Source organism: Typopeltis vanoorti, chromosome 11 (assembly GCF_054136105.1).
Source record: "Typopeltis vanoorti isolate ZY-2024b chromosome 11, IOZ_Tvanoo_1.0, whole genome shotgun sequence".
Classification (NCBI taxonomy): Eukaryota; Metazoa; Arthropoda; class Arachnida; order Uropygi; family Thelyphonidae; genus Typopeltis; species Typopeltis vanoorti.
In genome coordinates this window covers 82,274,369-82,296,076 of record NC_143559.1, presented here as the reverse complement: position 1 = coordinate 82,296,076, position 21,708 = coordinate 82,274,369, and the positions used below count along the sequence as shown (strand labels likewise).

General features: G+C 36.2%; 1 protein-coding gene across 1 annotated transcript in view; it reads left to right on the top strand.

Annotated features, from left to right (window-relative positions):
- Nucleotides 1-21,708, top strand: part of LOC150101800 (calcium-activated chloride channel regulator 1-like) — a 59,697-nt gene that overhangs the window by 20,007 nt on the left and 17,982 nt on the right. Inside the window, exons 3-6 of the mRNA XM_090400495.1 lie at nucleotides 12,346-12,643; nucleotides 16,042-16,148; nucleotides 16,452-16,622; nucleotides 20,960-21,093. Coding sequence (XP_090256621.1) covers nucleotides 12,346-12,643; nucleotides 16,042-16,148; nucleotides 16,452-16,622; nucleotides 20,960-21,093 — 710 coding nt within the window. The remainder of the gene's footprint in view (nucleotides 1-12,345; nucleotides 12,644-16,041; nucleotides 16,149-16,451; nucleotides 16,623-20,959; nucleotides 21,094-21,708) is intronic.

The following is a 21,708-nucleotide window of genomic DNA, read 5'->3' as shown; positions in this document are numbered from 1 at the left end:
TTTGCGAGAATGTGCAAGAGAACTGGCAATGCCTTTGACTAAGCTGTTTAATTTAAGTCTCAGCTCTGGTAGAGTTCTAAGGGAGTGGAAAAGGCGGGGGGCATAAGGGAGGTTCTAAGACTACAGTAGCAAATTACAGCCCAAACACTATCTCAGGTGTGGTAGTAAAAGTATTAGAAAAATTGGTAATAAAGAGAATTCAAGAACGGGTAGATAAAAATATGACACTGTATGAGGGTCAACATGGCTTTGTGAAGGATCGGTCATGCTTTAGTAATTTACTAACTTTTCATAATAGAGTAACAGCTGAGTTGGACAAAGCAAATGGCTACACGATGATTTTGCAAGGACATTTGACAGAATACCACATGAAACACTGTTACACAAATTAGAACAAATGAGGGATGGATGTGACACTGGTTAAGTGGATAAGAGGGTGGCTGCTGGACAGATATCAAAAATGGTATATGGAGGCGAAGAATCGAGTGCTTGTAATTTATACATAAATGATATAAGAAATAGCCTGACAGGAAATATTCAGTTGTTTGCTGATGATGCGAAATTAGATAGAGTAACAGTGAATCAAGGCGATGTGGAGAGCTTGCACTGTACTCCAGGAAATAGATGAAGCTAGAGATTTAGGGGTGGTGGTAAACAGAGAGTTAAAGTTTAGAGGACATATTGTTAAGGTTGCTAAGGTAACGCATAAGATTACTTGGCTAGTGAAGAACATATTACCAAGTAGAGATAAGGAAGTTATAATTCCTCTTTATTAGGCTTTGATATGCCCTCATCTGGATTACTGTGCTCAAGGCTGGTCCCCTGAGTTTCTTGGGGACGTGGAAGCGGTGGAGAGGATTCAGAGGTGAGTGACCAAGATGGTGAGTGGCCTGTGGAATGTTCCAAATGAGGACAGATTGAAGGTGTGTGGATTGCAGAAGTTGGTTGATAGGAGAAAAAGAGGGGATATGATAGAAGCATTTCAGTTGCTTAAAGGGTTTTATAGTATAGATGCAGGGGAAATGTTTCAGCACTTGTATAGAGGGAACAGAACAAGGATTATCCCTGGAAGTTGAATAAAGGTGTGGTCAGTAGGGATGTGAGGACTAGATTTTTTGTTTGGAGAGTGGTGAATGAATAGAATGGGTTGACAGAGTCAGAGCTTTTTCTGTTAATGGGTTCAAGGAGAGGTATCATATGAGAGATTATGTGGATAGATTGGGAATCCCGCGATGAGTCCGAAGACTCTTTGCCAGATTCCCAATAATAATAATATTTTTTATTTTTTTTTTACATTACATACATTTGTAAGCTTATCTGAGGATGACACCAGTTGGTTATTATTTATTGGTTTGTTTGCTGTGTTGGGCAGCTACGAAATCTATGATCGAGAAATCCGAATAATAATAATAACAATAACTCTCTCTAGAATAATGGAAGTCCACTGCAAAGTTTGTGAAGATATACTTATTGATATTACATCTGTTTTTAAGTGTGCAGATAAATGCAAATGTAGTTATCATTTTTACTGTTCTAGTCTCAGCGAAAGCCAATTTAAAACGCTCTCTAAAAACAGAAAACAAAACTGGGAATGCGCTTCGTGCAAATTCGGCAAACAACAAAGACCTGTTCAGAGTTCAAACTCTTTTTTCCACAACGGACGCCATTCTAGTGTTAACCAACGCTCTCCGGCAACTTTTTCCAGGGGTGATGATTCAGGATTCATGCATTCCAGAGATTAATAACATGGACAATATATGAATTACAGATATAATGGGGACGATGAAAGAAGAAAAAATAAATAAATAAAACGTCAACGATTTAAAAGTTCGACAGAATATACTTCAAACAAAACAATAGATGACTTTCTGGCCTGACACAAGAATTTAAGGAACTCAAAAAAAAAAAAACGTTGAATTAGAAAACACAAATATGGAGCTCCGTAGGGAAATTAAAAATTCATGAAACAGTGGATGACCTTATCAACTGACAATAAGCTTAAAACAAGAAATTGTTGATGTTCCCCATGAGACAAGCGAAAATATGAATGACATAGCAAAGAAACTTGCACATAAAATCAAGATTAACTATAATGAAGATGATATTGAGGCTATACATAGTGTTCTTAGTGGGCAGAAAACAGAGCATTGCCTATCATTATAAAATTTAAAAGAAAAGCGACCAGAGACAAATGGCTGGACGGACACAAAAATTTCAAATTTCAACTATGCACAACTAATATATGTGACAATTTTAAAGAAAGCAAAATATATCTAAATGAGCACTTGACTGGAAACCTAAAACATCTCCTGTTTATTGCAAAGAAATGTAAAAATAAGTACACTACAAATATCTCTGGATCAAACAGGGCAAACTTTGTATGAGAAGAGACGATACATCAAAAATATGCTGGACAGATGAAAAGAAGACTGTGTAAACTTCGAGAAAACAGCGAGAGTAAAAACTGACTCACAAACAACAATGGCGGACGAGAATAACAACTGCGATATCATTTTTCATAAATGTAATTTGTCATGATACAGTAGAATTAAGAAACCTTTTATCCTCAAACGCTGTAAGTACCCTGAATATTTTGCATATAAATATAAGAGGTATTCGAGATAAATTAGAACACATAGAATTACTTCTAGACAATTTAAACTATCGGCTAGATGTCCTGATATTAACAGAAATCTGGGTTAAAGACGAAGAAATTGATTTGTATCATTTAAGCGGATTTAAAAATTATTATCAATGTAGAAATTATAACAAATCTGGAGGAGTTATGTTTATTCGAAATTCCATATCTGTTAATAATAGATATGGAATTTCGAATTTCATTTTTACTAACATAAAAATGAAAACAGCTGAAAATGTCAATTTATATTTAGAACATCAATAATATATATATCATGGCTGTATCATATACAGGTTGCATTGCTACACAGAGTCCAACTTTATACAAGAACTCGAGTGTAGTCTAGGCAGTGGTTAAATTCAGCTGGGGCTCTCCGGGGCCAGGGCTCGGAACTTTTTTATGCACCGGGCTCGGAACTTTTTTCTGTTTTGTGACTTTCCTCCTTTTACAGTAATTAAGCCTAACGCGAAACAAACAGCAATGATAGGTTATTAAGACGTGCATATGATTGGTGCGGCATTAACAAAAGATCGCGCGCGACGGAAAGAAAGATAAAAGGATAGCCGACAATTGAGTTGAAATGCTAACTCTCTTAAACCGAATATATATATATATATATATATATATATATATATATATGTAGAAAGTATTTTTACCTTGGGTATAAATATGTTAAAGATACCAAGTAATTTTAAACCTGGTTTTACTCCATTTCCCAAGTAAGCAAACAGACTAAAAGTCAAGTTTGCGCCTGAAATTGATGCAAGTCTAACTGATCCCACAGGTAGTGCAGGACCAGGGCAACTCGTGGCAAAGGTGGAACAAGCTCCGATCACTAATCTTAATATTTACCCTTAATGCCAAAACACATCTCCAAGAAAGGGATGTATGATGTTTTGTATTAAAGGCAAGGGGCCAATAATACAAAACATCATACATCCCTTTCTTGGAGATGTGTTTTGGCATTAAGGGTAAATATTAAGATTAGTGATCGGAGCTTGTTCCACCTTTGCCACGAGTTGCCCTGGTCCTGCACTACCTGTGGGATCAGTTAGACTTGCATCAATTGCAGGCGCAAACTTGACTTTTAGTCTGTTTGCTTACTTGGGAAATGGAGTAAAATCAGGTTTAAAATTACTTGGTATCTTTAACACACATATATATATATATATATATTGCACTATTTGTTGAGAAATATATTACACGGACTGCTCATACCTTATTCACTGACATAATAAAAGTACTTGTTTTTCTTGCCTCTGCAATATAGTGGCTGTTGGGGAGGGCATGTTGTTTACCGCTGCAAGCGAGTTAGTATCGCCCGACTTGAACGTATTTAAGATTTTTTCATGTGCGAGGTATATGCGAAACGTTTCATTTTCTTTTTTCGAAAAGTAAAATCAGGTATGGGGCGAGTTATACGCGAGGGCTAGTTATATTCAAGTATGTAATTCAACTATAGATAAGTACATTGGTATACCTTCTTTAACCGGAAAAACAGCTCGGATGAAAGTGATAATGCAAAACGAGTTTGTAATGATATTTTGTGTATAGTTTACCTAAACGCATCCCTAATCTCGATTTTTTGCATAACATCGAACGTAATCTATCAGGACTTTCTAGCGAAGATGCTAATAAACTACGATTTGAAGTTGCGGCCTCTCTTTTTAAAAGCAAATTACCGCCATGTAATTTATCGAGTGCTGAAATCCATGTCCTAACTTCATTAAGAAAAAATAGTGAAATATCTATTTCAAAAGCGGATAAAGGAAAAGCTGTAGTGGTCATGGATAAGGCTGACTTTGAGAGTAAAGTAACCTGCCTTTTACAAGATACCTCCACCTATCAAGAAATCAATCATAATCCTACAAATTCACAAATTAAACACCGAAACAAGTTGCTTGATGAAGTTATCAGTTGGGATCAAAAACACCGTGGATAAACTGCGCACTCATTTTGGAAGAACTCCTCGTTTATATGGCCTCCCAAAAATCCATAAAGAAGGTTATCCAGTAAGACCTACCGGGAATGATTACTGACTCTCCCACGTATCGAATTGCTAAATTTTTGTCACGTTCATTAATTGTCCTTACTGGATATTCTAGATCATTGATCAAAAATTCTACACATTTTCTTGAACAAATCAAAGATGTTCAAATCAAAGAGTCTGACTTCTTAGTCAGTTTTGATATTGTTTCTCTTTTTACCAATATTCCATTTGCTGACACTATCAACTTACTATATGATGATTACCTCCGGATATTGCAAATATTTTTGAATTTGTTATACATTCAGGATATTCCATTTTTTGGCAAACTATTTTTTGAAACTTCTGGAAGACACCTTGTTTTCATCCATTCATCCCCAACCCTCTCTCTCTCTCTCTCTGGTTTCGTTATGTCGATGATGTCTTTGCTATTTGGCCGCATGCTGAAGAGGAACTTACCACATTCCTACAACAGATAAATAATCTTCACCCACGCATTCAGTTCACCATGGAAGAAGAAAAGCTGGTAATCTACCATTCTTGGACATCCTCCTTGCACGCACAACCTCTGGTACTGTGTCAACAAGTGTCTATCGAAAACCTACCTTTACTGGCAGATACATTCATCAAAAGTCTGCTCATCACACCTCTCAAAAAAATCTGTGTTATCAAATCTTTAATTAATAGAGCACATAAAGTGTGCTCCTCATCCTTAAGCTTACAACAAGAACTTTTCACTATAAAAAAGTTAATAGAATCTAATGGTTACATCCCTAATCGAATCCAACAGATAATTGACTCCTATGTTCCAACACCTCAGGATTCCTCAACAGACCGCAGAGTTACAATCCTTTACATTACAATCAGACATCTCAGAACCTATTTTGAAGAAGTATCATCTTATTCCCACATATTTTCCTATCAACAAAATTTCTTACTCGTTGCGATCTACAAAAGACAAATTGGCACCTTTTTCATTAGCTGGTGTTTACCAGATACCGTGTGAATGCAATTTATCATACTTTCGACAAACAGGCCGTTCTGTTTGTCGAAAGTATGATAAATTGAAAAACGAATGAGGGAACATCAATATTATATCGAATACATGAAACCTCATAAGTCTGGTCTAGCACAACATAGCATTGACATTAAACATAATATCCAGTGGCATAAAGCTTTTCTTCTCCACAGATGGAAGTTTAAATATGAACGCATTTTCAAAGAAAGTTGCGAAGCCCTTTTACATCGGCCGAATTTGAATCGAAATGACTGTCTCTCTCTCTCTCCCAAAAGTTTGGGAGATTCTTATCTTATGCAACCATCAATGAAATAGTTTGTAAGAATTATTTAATAATAATTTATTAATATTAATTTTCTGGCACACGGTAACAATTTTCATTGGTAATCCACCGACTATTCTGTACTTTGTATTCCATTCCTTTAACTGTTTGTTCTACACTGATGATGTACTGTTACTTTCAGTACGAAATATTTGTACCTTTAATTCCTTTAAGTTATTACTGTTGGTTTTATACGTGTTAAGTTATTAATTTTAATGCTTCATCTTCTGTTGATACTTCATAATATATCTAAATTCTGAACATCTGTATTCTTATTAATAAAGCAACTTTCACAATAAAGTTTAAAACAATATGAATATAGACAATTCGCCGAAATTTTCTTTTATACATAAGTGGTTCAACAGCAGATTCTAGAGATAGCTAGAGTTAGAGAGAGCTAGTGTGTTTATATGTTGAGATATTATATTACATCATATTATTCTACCAAATTGCCTCATAAAGAAGGACTGGTTAAGAGTAAGATTAAATTCTGATGCAATTTTACTCGCCCTAATGTATTCTAATATAATCTTACCCTTTCTAATCGATATCAAACGGTGTATAGAGGTGCCATGTCTCTCTGGAGGAGAGTTAGGCGAATAACAAAAGCAATATCGGGAATGAGGAATACTAACTATGAAGACCGGTTGAGAGAATGTAAATTATAGACTCTAGTCAATAGGCAGAAGAGGGGCAATATGATTGAGACATAAATTGTTAAGGGGTGCTTATCAAATAGATACCCAGGATATTTTTCAAAGGCTTTTAGGAGGGAAGGGGATAGAGACAAGAGGTCATTCTTGGAAGTTGTGTATGTGGTACATAAGAGAGTGAGGAATAAGTTTTTTTTATTTTTATTTTTATGGAGAGTGGTTGGTGAGTGAAATGTATTGCCGAATGAGGTAGTTAGTGTGCAAACATCGAACCAATTTAAGACGAGGTATGATAAACATTATCACTATTAGAATGGATCTTACTATTGCCTCCCTTGATGAGTCTTCACTCCAGGAGGTGTTTTATAATCATCATTATAATAATAATTATTACATTCATTTAGGGTGGTGTGTAATTTTTATTTTTCTTAGCAAGAGAAGAAAACCTAAGAAAATAATGGAGACAGATAATTCCGAAGATTTATAATTTAGACGAGAAAGTCTGACTGTGTCATGTGATAACTATCACATATGGGGGCTATGTCGGCCATATGAAATGCGATGGTAAAATTATTTATTTGTAAACACAGATAAAGCAAATGCTGGTGACAGTAAACAAAGCGGTCGGCAACGAGAGCAGTGTGCTGAGTGTAAACTCTGGAATGGAATCACTGAAGGTTATCCGAGTGTCGCATGAGTTGATAGCGTGTCGCATAAATACCAAAACTGTTACATTGAAGCTAATTACTTGGATGTATGAGGTACAGTGGCAAGTTATCTAGAGAACGGATAGATTTAGTATAGGGTTCGTTAGTAGAGGTAAGTATTCCGAGAATGAAAGCGACTAATCGAGGATAGATAGTAATTATGGTCAAGGTGAAAATAGCGGGATTTGGTGAATGAATCAGATCAGATGATGAATGATACTATTAGTCAGGACACCTTATTTGCTGGATTTAAACTAAACACACATTCCGTTTTAAGTACTGGCATTAACACCTGGTGATGCTAATGTCAGAGGGATAGATAGATAGATAGATATATTTTTTTTTTATTGTGAACATAACAATCTTATTTACAGGATTAACCGGTTTTTGGTTCTCTGCAGTCAGGCAGAGAGGTTACATGCTCATATTCTTGTTGAGGTATGTTACATCGAAGTCACTTAAAAGACAAATTACATTTTTTTTTTTTAGATTAAAGCCATTAAGAGTTATTCTAACATGATACTGTATAAGATCATAAAAGTGGAAGAACATAGGTGTTTCTATTGCACAATATTGTCTATTTACATGAGAGTGCCAGCTGATTAATTTTCGCACTGTTAAGCACAACAATCCTTCTTTTTTCCCCTTTCTTTGGGGGGGGGGGGGAGATGGTGTCACTTCTATGCTGGAAAGTGAATTATAATGCAGTCGCCCTGCTCAGCCAGGAGTTAATTCCGTGGATTCCAGTCTTGGTGGAAAAGATCTAAGGTGTTGTATTGCCTGTGGTGGTGATACTCGTGTAGGATCCGCCTTCTCACCTTTTGTTGGAAGGCTGCAGTGAGTTGGTCAGTTGCCTCTCTCTGTGAAGTTGCTGTGCTGTCTGGTCTTGTATGTCTGAGGTAGAAGTTGTATATTACCGCTTTCGCGATGATGAAAAGGTAGTTGCAGAATGAATGGTTATTTGACTCCGCATGGACGAGATTGAAATATTCCTCTTCTGTATGAAGACTACCACAGGTGATAGCTGCCGTTTCCCGAGACAAACTGATTAATTGGGTGTTGACTGGGCATTCCAAGTAGATATGCCGGACTGTTCCTAATTGGTAGCAGAACAGGCAGTTATCTGAGACGTTTGAGTTAAATTTTCGTAATATAGTAGGAGTGGGTAATATATTGTGCCACATTCTCCACTGAATATCTGCGTCAGGTTTGATGGCTCTTGTGCGATATGGTAGATCCCATTGAAATAGTGTTTGATACGATGATGCAGGATTTTCCAATAAAGTGCTTTGGTTCGACTGTTGTGTTAGAGTGCTGTAGATCTTGTTGGTGTTGCTGGGTGTAAGTTTCTCCCATGAGTTATTGGTTTTTATCAGAAAGATAGGCGCCAGATCTTCTGAGTTGGGAGGGCTAAGCCCCTCTTCTGTTATGCTATCAGGCATAGCGGCTTGAAAAGCGGCCTTTACGTTGTCTATCTGCTCAGACTGATTCCCATATTCCAGGTTTTCGAGAGAATTTGGAAAGTGCCAGGTGAGGCTTGGAGAAAGAATGTCACCCAAGATCCTCACGCTTCGCCAGCTCCATGGAGGAAAGAAAAACTCTTTCTGAGTGATCGGGCTTTATACCATCGTGTTGTGAAAGATGGGTTCCATGAGGATTTCAGGTAGGGATGCCGTCTTCACTGTGTGCTGGAGGTTTAGCTTCTTCCATCGTCGAAGGGCATCTTTGTAGAAGTTTGTTAAATTTACTGGCACTTGAGCTGTTGTACTTCTCTCAAAGATATCCTCCATCTTTGAGAGAAGTACATAGCTTGGAGTATGAAAGCCAGTTTGTTTTGTTCCATATGAATCGATATATGGTTGACTCTATTTGTTTGATGAATTGCTCTGGTGGCGTAAGAATCTTTAGTGTATGCCAAAGGACACTGGTGGCTATTTGGTTAACGATTATTGCTCTCCCTCTTGTGGAGGCAGAGGCTCGTATGGCTGCCCACTTTCCTAGTACTTGCTTGAAACGCTTGTTCAGTGCTTCCCAGTTCTTATCCATATAAGAGGGTGTGTTTCCGAGGTAAATCCCCAGGTATTTGTTTCCCTCTGTGGACCAGGTACCAGACATTGGGGAATCGGTTGGTTTTTCCATTTGCCACACCACAGTCCTGTGGTTTTATGTGTGTTTAGTTTCGCTCCTGAGGCTGCCTGATATTGTTGGTATGCCATCTGTATGTTATGGAAGTCCTCTTCTTTGCGGGTTATGATTGTAACATCATCAGCATATGCTGTCAGGGTTATGGTTTGGTAGGGAAGCTTAGGGTGGCATGCCCTGAGCAGCATGCTGAGTCTACACAAAGAGGGTTCAATGGCAATTGTGTAAAGAGGACCGGAGAGTGGACAGCCTTGTTTAATACCTCTGCTGTATGGTACAGTTATGGTAAGCCTGTTGTTTATTTTCATGCAAAACTGTGCCTTGGCATACAACATCTTAATAGAGTGAATGATGCCGGAACCAAAGCCAAATGCTTTCAAGCAGTTGAAGAGGTACAGGTGTTCAACGCGGTCGAACGCTTTTTCTTGGTCTAGTGTTACAAGACCCATTATTTCATTGTTGTTATTTGCTATGCTTATGAGATCCCTTATGAGGTGTAAGTTTTCGTGGATTGATCTTCCAGGGATGGAATAGCTCTGATGCCTATTTATAATTTCGCTCAGAGCGGGTTTAAGTTTGTTGGCAATGGCTTTGGATATAATTTTGCAGTCGGTGTTTGTGATAGAGATGGGTCTCCAGTTTCCTAGTTTCGTCGCGTCTCCTTTCTTTGGAATGAGTTTAATAACTGATGTTGTCATATTGAGTGGGAAGCCATTGGTATTCGCGTCGACAAAAACTCTGTAGAGGATAGGTCCAAGCTGTTCCCAGAAGGACTAGTAAAATTCAGTGGTGATCCCGTATATGCCAGGAGATTTATCTTTAGGTAAGGAGGTGCAGGCAGTTTTCAGATCGTGTAACGTGATGGAGAGTTCTGTGTTACTCCTTGTTATTGGTGAGAGTCTTTTCACATCGGAGAGAATTATATTCATGGCTTCCATTGATGTTGAGTTGGCTTGGTACAAATTTTTGTAGTACTGCAAGGTATGTAAGAGTATTTCGTCATGATTTTCTATGATGCTTCTATTATCTGTTTTAATAGCAGATATGGTGGTGGACTCTTGTTGGCGTTTTTCTAGTGAGAAGAAATACTTTGTGGGGGCATCTGCGAAGTTGATATGTTTGCGCCGTGCTCTTATTAGTGCTCCTCTTGCAGAGTGCTCTAGGTGTGAGCGTATGGTGACTTCTAGGGATTGGTATTCCTCAGATTCTGGATGATGCAATTGCTGTTTGTTGTTGCAAATTTTTAAGGACTGAATGCTTATTCAAATTTCTTCTGTGACTATATTTTTGGGTGAATACCCTAACCTTGGATTTAAAAAGTGACCACCACTCGGAAATTGATTGTGAAGTAGGTATATCTCTAATGAGAGTTTCGATATAGATTTTGGAGGTTCTGAGATATTCTGTATCCTTTAGTAGGCTGTTGTTAAAAATCCAGTATGCTCCTCCTTTGTGTCTGGTGTGTCCAGGAAAGCAAATGCTAAGAAGGATGGAATCATGGTCTGATGCATGAGATGGATGGTAATTGACTCTCCTGATGTAGGGTATTGTGTGCATCGAAGTGTAGTATCTGTCGAGCCGTGCCTGGTATAGGACACTGGTAGGACCACCTTTGGCTCTCCAGGAGAACACTTTCTCATGTGGGTGCAAGTGTCTGAAGGTGTCAGTCAGCTCGAGGTCATTTAGTACATCCTGGAGAAGCTGAGCTAGTGCGTGTCGATGTTCTTGGCATTGCTGTCTGTCCATTGCAGGATTCAGAGTGCAGTTGAAATCCCCTGCAAGTATGATGTGGTCATTCACCTTGCTGAAGTGGTTTCGCACAAACTCTAGCACCTGCACTGCAAGCTGTTCATTTTGCGGGATGTATATGTTAATGATATATATTTTCTTCCCTGTCTGAGTTGTAATGAGTGCATATATTGCACACCCAGGAAAGGTATCGATTATTTCTACTTTTAGAGCGCTGTTTTGGTGAATTCCAATGCTGACTCCAGATCCATGAAGTTGTATGGCAGGACAGTGGTGCATGGTATAAGGCCAGTTCTTCCAGTGTTGATATGAAGCTTTGCTGTTGCAATGGAAGTTAGTTTCCTGCAGCATAACTATTTCTGGCCGGTGGGCAAGGATATGCCGCAGAACCAGCCTGTTTCGCAGTGGTGTGGCACATCCTCTAGCGTTTAGTGAGAGAAGGTTTACTGAGGTGCTCATTATTTTATGGTTTAGTTTTATTTGGTGCGGTAATCTTCACTTCCTTTACGGATAGTTACGCTGCCGCTGGGATTCAAGCCCGTTTATCAGGTAGATAGACAGAGAGAGAGAGAGAGAGAGAGAGAGAGTAAATTGTTATTAATGGAGGATGCGACTGGGAGAATGAAATAGCAATAAAAAGCTGATAGTATATTTTTGGAACAACTTTCTAATAATTACTGAAGCAGCGTGCCTGAATCTACTAGGGGGAATAGGATTTCATTTTATACAGCATTAATAATCTAGTATATAATAACACATTATTCAGTTAGGAACTTGAGGAAACAATTAGTTGTTATGGCTGGAGGATAAGTTAATTAAAATGTATGTCTAATGATAATCTCATTTAGTACTGTTGCCGATCGCTGATCGGTATTGTTGTTATGCGTTTGCATATACACATGTATGCAAAAATAATAAAAGTAAAAAATTAAAAAATTAATTTTTGTTTATTTTGTACTCTGAATTTATTCATATTTTCTTTGCCACCTAAGCGTTACTTTTTCAAATCTAACATTGTCTGAATGTTCAACTACAATGACAAACAGTCTACCATTCAATCTCTTTCAATATCGCTGTTGCTGTGGTTACTAGGATTTAAACTTAATCAGTTATCTGAACTATCTTCCAGACGATGTTTATCGAAGGTTCCCAGTTCTTATACAATGCCACCAGAAGAAGCGTTTTCTTCCGGAATATTACCATATCCGTTCCAAGCAGCTGGACATTTAAACCGGATTATATCAACGTTACTGGAAGCTATTTTGCAGAATCGCACATTAGGATTGACAAAGCTAATCCTACCTATGGAGATGCGCCATATACCTTGCAACCAGGACAATGTGGAGAAGAAGGACAATATATTCATATGACACCAGAATATGTAAGAAATATAGACGAAAAATTTACAGAGATTTATGGTACTCCAGGTATGAACAATTTACAATTGAAAATCCATATAAAGAATAAGTAAATTTTATATTTAAAATTGTTTGTTACTTTATTTTGCGAATTACTTTGTATTCTTATTGCGAGTTTATTATCAGAAGGTTTTTTATATAATGGAATTAGGAACTCTGGTTCGATAATTCTAGATAAACATTTCTAGGGAAATTTTCCAAACATTCACTTTGAAACAGTGCTTTCATTCGTAAATCGTTTTCAAAAAAAAAAAAAAAAAAGAGAGAGAGAGAGAGAGAGAGAGATGAAATTGTCAAATAAATAACTGAGCGTCATAACCACATTTTGGTGTTTTACAACATGATCTGTGTTTACAGCATTTTTAAACCACAACATTTCCTCAAAAGCTCATCCATATGATGAATGTTCCTGAGGAATGGAAGCTATTTCAATGTTGTGAGTGACGATGAAGAAATTTTACTTTTGGACTCCTTTTAATACCAGAAGCGATGCTGTCGTAATATAAAAACTGTCAAGCCTAGTGCTAGCTGCAACAGATCTTTAAAACAAATGTTTTTAGTTTCCACAACAGATCAGGAAAGTATTACGAACAAGTTTGGATGCGAAAGTCCAACAAAAATAAGATCTGATGAATGCATCTGGCTCTCATTGGCGTTCTCTGCAAGAAACGACATGAACTTACAATATATGTGAAGAATATCAATAAGACTGTGATAAATTTCACAAAGAAAAAGTATCCGTAAAAAAGTTAGAAAAGATATAATTTGATTTCGAATGAAGTTTGAAAGATACGCCATTCTGGATGTCGAATGGCTATCGATGCTCTGATCAGCACAGATAATCGTTAGTCTAAAAATGAGGTGAATTAATCTCAAACATAAAAAATAAGATAGAATGGCTTGCTGACATGATTGAGCAATTCTTGAAACAAAAAAAATGCATAAGGAAGGCTTTAATTTATTTCAACTTATATCGGTAACGTACGGAATGAATAAAATCTTTCTGTTTTTTTGAAACAAGTTTCAGAAATTCTAATTAAAAATAAATTCTAAAACTTTAGAAGTTCCTTATTAATAATTTTTTTATAAGATATATTTCTACAGTCGACTTTATATCCGTATACTATCGGTGACATGAGGAGAGGACTTTACGAACTTCTAAAGAGATCCTATTATAGAATGTCGTATTATAGAATGCCGTTCTTGACAAATAACTGAAGCGTAAGTCAACGGTCAAAATCAACTACACATGCGACATTATCAGTCGATGGTAATGTGAAAGTGTCACTTCAACCAAGAAACGCACAGGACGACTCAAAAAGCTTACACAAAAGGATCGGAAAGGTGGTACGAAAATCTGCAGTTGTATGTAGAAATGATTAATTAGGAATTCAAAGAGTCTACAGGAACATTCAGGATATTAATAAGACACTACGTAAAGAACTGCAATTTTGATCTCACCTGTAGGACTGCTAATTATAATTTAAGAGATTCAGCAGTGCAGCCTACGCTGAAAAAAAAAAGAAAAAAGACACTGCGAATAGATGATGAACTTTAGAATTCAGTGATGTGGAGCTTTTGAATCAATCACACTACATCCTTTTTTGATTGGATGCAAGAAGGAGCACCTTACGATCGAGTACATCATCCCAACTGTGAAGTTTGGTGGTGGAGATGTAATGGTCTCGCGCTGTTTCTTTTGATATGGATTTTGACCTGTTTGATAGTAGTGCCTGGAAAGAGTCCCAGTCTCAACCTAATAGAGCACTTTTTAGAACGTTGCACACACTAGTACAACTGACAATAAGATATGACTTGTCCATGTTCATGAAAAACGATCAAAATATTCGAACTATATTATCACAGACTGTCGGAGAGTATATCTAGCAGGATGGAAAATGCTATCAGATTCCAAAGGAGGGCCACGCTGTTTGTGGTGTGTACAATTTAGAATTCTCAGAAATACAGAATTATACTCAGAAAACGTTATAAACCTATCGCCCATTTAGTTCTGACTAGGCATCAGAAAATCTAGTGCCTTGTTGGACAGACCAAACGTGGGACTCTTCAAGCCCACTTCAGGCCATCAAACCTGAGAGTCTCACATCGGAAGATGAAAATCATCTATTATCTAAAGATTTTTACAGGCATCCATGGCCAGTGGGATATCCAAGTGTTACTTAAATGGATTAATAAATAAACAGATATTACGATAGTTAAGTGTAAAATTTTCCTGATTAAAAGAAAGAGGAATGCACTGAAAACGCTGCTAAAATATATTATGCAAAATACAAAATCACCTCCTTTAAAAATACATTATGTTGATAATTACGTGTTAAATAAAATTGGGAGAGCACCGTACTTCAGAGAAATCTAAAGTTTACGTATCTCAAAAATAGGAACCTTCATTTGCGATCTGATTTCATTTTCCATCTCACTAGACATACTCTCCACCTGTTTGTGATGACATGAGTCAGATATTTCGATAATTTTTGATGAGCTATATAATGTTTGGAAACAATGCGTAGTCTTAAATCGTGCGTAAGTTTCAATAACTAATTTTGTTCCTCCAGTAAATTAATCTTTTCTTTAATTTCAAGCCGGAACTTCATAAAATAAAACTATCTCTGTATCATTCCAAAGACTTTTATAGTATTGGTAGTATCGAATTTTATATAATTCCGTGTCTCACTATAACGAAAACTCAAGTCTTTTTATCCCAATCATGAATTTTAGTTACCTTCTAACTCACATTTAATGTATAGTTATTCCTATTTGTAACACAAACATTGATATCGTTAATTAATGGAACCTAAGCAAAGAAGGATCGAAAAATCAGTATCTGAAAGACTTATCTATTGCGAAGTCTGACCAATACTACTCTCAGCATCTTAACTAGTCCTTTGATATTACATCATTCCTTGTACTCTGTACGTTTTGAATTTCAATAACTTTTTTAGGGAGGAGGTGGAGACGACTGTGTCAAACGCTTTTTGTAAAATATAAATGCAATCTGAATCTCAGATTATTTAAACTTTACTTGCGATACCAAACCGATGGCGTGAACAAATGCTGAACAAATGCATCCAGTTCAATTACCCTGGATTCAGCATAAGCTGAAATGGCAGTACGACAACAGATGCTGATACCCGAGCCAACGCTGCTGGATGAAGTGGCGATAAGGTCGCTAGAGTTCTTTGTGATACATTTTGATTGAATGAATGCTTTCATTATTTTTCAAAAAACTTTTAGAAATATTTATAGCAATGCCTACACATATACAAGATTAAATTTTATTCGTTTTAAAAATATTAAGATCAGTCATTCGAGTTAAATGTTTCTGAATTTGTAATTAAACTATAGTACTAACTATACTCTTTATTTCTATTTATTTATTTATTTTTAAGGCCGACAGCTCGTTCATGAATGGGCTCATTTACGTTACGGAGTATTTGACGAATATGGCATTCCTGGTGATAAAACATACCCTACTCTGTACAAAGAAAATGGCGAAGTGAGTAATTTCTTTTCTAACGGATTAAAATGACTGATTTTTGCTTTTGAAAAAAAAAAAAATCCTATTCAGGGTGATTCAGGGGGTAGAAATATTTCCATCCCCTGAATTACATTTGGATGGATATCTCTTGGTAATAATTATCTTAGTGTGAGCTAAGGAATTTTTTCCATGTGCTTAAAGCATTAAATGAAGAATTAAGAATCCATTTTAATTAAGATACTTAACAAGGAAATCACTGTACATTTTTCTTTTTTTTCCTTCAATGGACACGTTTATATAAACTAACATATTTATCTGCAGATACAACCTACAACCTGCATGAAAGGAATTGAAGGCTACATTTCAGCAATAGAAGGTGGACGGTGTTCTATAATAGAGTCGACCGTTGTTGGCGACGATTGCAATTTTCGCCCTAATGTGGAAAGGGCCACTGCCAAAGCCAGCATTATGTATGCACCATTTATTCCCTCGGTAAGTTAAAGAAACAACCAGAAAAATATTTCTAGAAAGAATTCGTTTTTAATTAAATTAGCCTAAAGAACAAACAGAGGAAGCTGTTAATATTATAAATAACTCATGAGATCAATAGAAAATAATTTACATATATTACCTTCGACAAGCAAGACAGCTCAAAAATAAATGATATTCATTACATGCAATTTTGTTTTCTTGCTCATCATAATAAGCCTCCCCAAAGCGCAGGAAGAACGACAGAAGGAACGCTTCCAATGGAACAGACCTGAGCCTGATTCCGTCATCACGAGAGGAATCTTGATATGAACTTTTTCAGCTGAAGGTCAGTTAGCCGATCTCATAAGGATGTAGGAGAATTATCTATCTAAAACTCGTGGTTTTCATCGCATACAGACAAATCGGCCAGAGAAAAGCAGTTATCTGATAAAATGCTATTACTATTTGTGGGACACTTTACAACACTTCAAGTGTAGGTCGTCTTGTAGAGTGTTCTCCCACAATGAGTCCTTGGACTCCAAGGAGATATCACATAATAAAAAAAATAATATCACGTAATAAATTATACAGTATATATACAGAGTATACTTAATAGCATACATATGCTATTCAGTACATGAATTACTTAAAATCGTTGGCCATTTAAGAAATCATCAATACACGCAAATTTTGTACTCTTATCCAGATCTTCTCCAGTCGAAGGACGCAACTGCTCCGTCGTTCCTCCCAATGCGATAGGACAGAGCTTCCGCAGCTCAGTCGGTATAGACGAAGCCCTTTCGTCGGAAAGACCTCGTTCGATTCCCATCCATGACGCGAGGAACCTTTATGTGGTCTCTTTCGACGAAAGGTGAGGTAATCTGTCTCATACGGAGGTAGAGGGTTTTTTCACCCGGAAACTGGGTTTTTCGTCCCTCAGAACAGGCAAACCATCCCCGTGAACACGCAGGTCCACAGTTATAATAAAATATACTTATTCTCTCATTAGAATGGCTCAACCCTCCTAAGGGGAGAAGAGAGGAAACTCCAATTCGAAATAAATGCGATAGGATTAAGTAACAACATGTAACGATAAGTAAACGCTTACGTACAATAACTTTCTTGATAACGTTGATAAAAACCATCTCCCTAATACTTTTAGGGATGATTTTATATGTAAGTATAAAGTTGTAAATATAAATAAAAGTACGGAATTTGGTTAGGATGAAAATATCCTAGTTGGAGTATTAAAATGCTGCAATATTTACATAATACAATAAGCATTTCAGTATTGGTTCAAATGCACTACATTCATTTCCCAAAATTCTACAGGCAGTGCAAATCTTGTACTACAAGGAAATATGTAACAAATGGAGTAAATTTACAAAGAGGGAACCAACTCATAAAATTGCGATTAAACTAATGCTCACTATAACATCGTCCTATTAATGAGGTATGCTGATATGCTAAACAGTTGAGTATGGGCATAAGTGTCACAGAGTAAACATTGGGAACTTATGTTTAGTGGGACAACAGCTATACATCTGATTTAATTCTCTTCAAAAAGCATGGTTAATAAATATTGATTTCCTTTTTCTTGAATATAATTGCTTGTTTGTTTTCCAAACTTTCCTTATCAGGCTCTCTTTCTTCTGTTAATTATTTCTATTTCTTATTAACAGCAGACATATAAGGCGCATCGATTGAAGGTATTTCGAGCCTTTCGTCATGTAGTGTATTTTTATATATACTTAAATGCAAGTTGAAATGTACTTCTCTACAGGTTGTGTCTTTAACGTCTAATTGTGCAATACCTGAGGCAAAGGTTGAGCAAGTTTTATCTGCTGTCAGTATGTTAAAAACTTCAATTCCATAGTTCAAATACATGTTTGTCTTCGCCTAGTTAACTAAATACGATTTTCCATCTTCTTCACTATGATTAGACGACACTTTAAATGATAAAAGTTAAATGCAGTTTTTTAATGCAATTAATAAACATCTATTTGTAAGTATAAAACTATATATTTTTTTATTTCGAAAAAAATATATACATAAATATTTAATTTATCTGGGATAAATGGACTAAAATAAGATAGATACAAGTAACTTTAAAAACATCCAAAATATTCTCCTTCTGTTCTAGAGAAAGATAATGCAGTGTTGATTTGGGAAGTAATCAAGTATATAGAATTTTCGATTGTCACAGGATATATTAATATCCCCTCTTGGCTAAAGGAACAAACTCAGGAGAGGTACCTTGCAGTAGTGCAATACATATGAAACTACAAGGGAAGAATGCTAGCAGTGTAAGGGAAATTGCATCAGACTGCATAACCCAAGATAACGATGATAAGTGAAATGAGAGTTAAGTTGAGGAGAGATAAACGAGTTATACTGTATATTAAGTAGCACCATCTCTTCATTATGTGGCGAGTTAAAAAAAAAGTAGGATTACATATGCATAATTTTAGTAAATACATTCAATAGAAACGTGACAGAATAAGAAGAAATATTGAATTAATAAGTGATCATTTTGACGGTCTATCATCCGGGTAGAGGTAATGCAGCGACTGATGAGACAAGGACCTATGTTTCTCTTGCGCATTCGCGTAACACACGGGCCGATATTCCATGGCCGTGTTTGCATAGTAATTTGAAGTTTTTAATCATCCCAAGTTTTTCTACTTCAATTCGCTATGAAAAATGCGGCCATGGAATATCAGCCCGTGTGTTACAAGAATGTGCAAGAGAAATAGCACTACCTTTGACCAGGCTGTCGTCTAATTTAAGTCCCAACACTAGCAAGATGTCAAGAGAGTTGAAGGAGAGTAAGATAGTTCCATTTTATAAGAGCGATCCAAAATAGATCTTAGTTGTAGTGGTTAAGGTTTTAAAAATGTTGGTGAAAGCCAGAAATAAGGAATGGGTAGATTTAAATATGATAGTATATAGCAAAGAGAGAGCTCAATTTTGTAAAGGAAGGTCTTGCCTTAATAATTTACTCTCCTTCTGCAGTAGAGTGGAAGTGAAGATAAATAAAAGAAACAGCTATACAATGATATGATATGTTGGACTTCGCAAAAGCATTGCCAGGATACTGCATAGTGATCTATTAAGTAAACTGGGGAAAATGGGAATGAAAATGAAACTGTGGACATCGATAAGACGATGGTTTGCTGGACAGATATCAGAGGCAATGTATGGTGGAGCAGAATCGAAGAGAAAGCAGGTAATGTGTGGTGTACCGAAAAAGCTCTGAGCTTGATCCTCTGGTGTTTTATTTGTGCAAACTGATACTGGAGAAATTTGATAGGTAATATCCTGTTGTCTGCTGATGATGCTAATTAGGAAAGACAATAGTACAAAAATGAGATAGAAATTCTGAAGGATAAATTAAATAAACTGACTTGGGAGCAAAGAATAATTGCTGTTGGTTCAATATGAAAAAGTGTAAAGTCATACACTTTGGATTATGAAGATTCCAAACTATTTATCATATTGAAAGCTTGTGCTCCCAGAAATTCTTGAGCAGCGGACTTAGGACTGATAATTCACAAGGAATTGAAGTTGGAAAATTGGCCGGAATGGTGCACATCGCTTGGATGTTGAAAAACATCCAAACGAAGTTATTATCCCTCTGTATAAGACTTTGATTATGCCCACATCTGGACTACTGTGCTCAGAGTTGGTTCTTTTGGTTTCTTAGAGATATGAAGGTAGACAGGATCTGAATTTTCCGAAGGCGGTTGACTAAGAGTGTTAGGTCTATGGCATACTCTGCTTATGAGAATATATTGAGAATTTGTGGGTTACAAAAATTGGGTCATAGACGGGAGAGAGGGGATATGACAGTAACTTACTAAAGATATTCTATAAAATTTATACATGATGTTAAAATTTTTCAGTAAGTCTAGGATGGAATAAAACAAACGATTACCACTGGAAGTTGAGTAAAAGATTACAAGAGAGATGAGGACTAGATTTTACGAGTATTTATTTTGTTTGGAGGGTGGTTAACGAGTTAAGGAGTAAAATGGATCGCCAAGGTGGTTAAATAAACATTGTCATTGAATGAGTTTAAGAAGTATGATAGGTATTTGCAAATAATGGTTAGTGGGTATCTCCCGCGATAAGTATTTGGACTTCATGGAAGATGCCTGGTTAATAATAATAATAATAATAATAATAATAATAATAATTTCTTCTTTGTAAGAGGACTCGACAACATTCACTCTTAGTCAATGTCTACCAATTAGCAAAAATACCAGTGATTTATGCAAGTTTGACATAGAATATCAAACGTGCATAAATTATTGGTAATTCTTGTTCAGTGACAATATTTATTATTTTTTTTTCAGATTGTTACTTTCTGTGATTCAACGGAAGAACATATGCACAATCGGCATGCTCCTAATAAGCAAAATGCTATTTGTCAATATGCTAGCACATGGGAAATTATTAGTCAACATCCGGATTTTTCCACAGATATCACGTAAGTAGCACCACTACTTCATTAACGATTTTAAAATGATAGTTGAAATTTTAAATTTCAACTATCATTTAAAACTATGTAATACTTTTAAATGATATGTATAACTGTATATATATATATATATATATAGTTATAGTTATACATATATATATACAGTATATATACGTTCAGGAACACTGATTCGGTTGTTTTGATACATTTTTATAAAGAGATTTAATGACTAAAACCGAGAATTGTAACGCTTTAATGATATAAAACACTACTAGTTTCGGCTTTTAACAGATTGTCTTCTAAAAATAGGGTAATAGACGAGGGAGAGGGGATATGTTTTAAACTTCAGTGTTTTTATTGCTGTTTCCTATTTTTAGAAGACACCTGAAGAAGGTTGTCAAAAGCGAAACTAGTTGTGTTTTATATCATTAAAGCCTTACAATTATTCTCGGTTTTAGTAATTAAATCTCTTTATATATAAATGTGTGTGTGTGTGTGTGTGTGTGTGTGTGTGTGTGTGTGTGTGTGTGTGTGTGTGTGTGTGTGTGTGTGTGTGTGTGTGTGTGTGTGTGTGTGTGTGTGTGTGGAGGCATAGGGCTAAAAGTCTTATCCTCGATTCGGTAG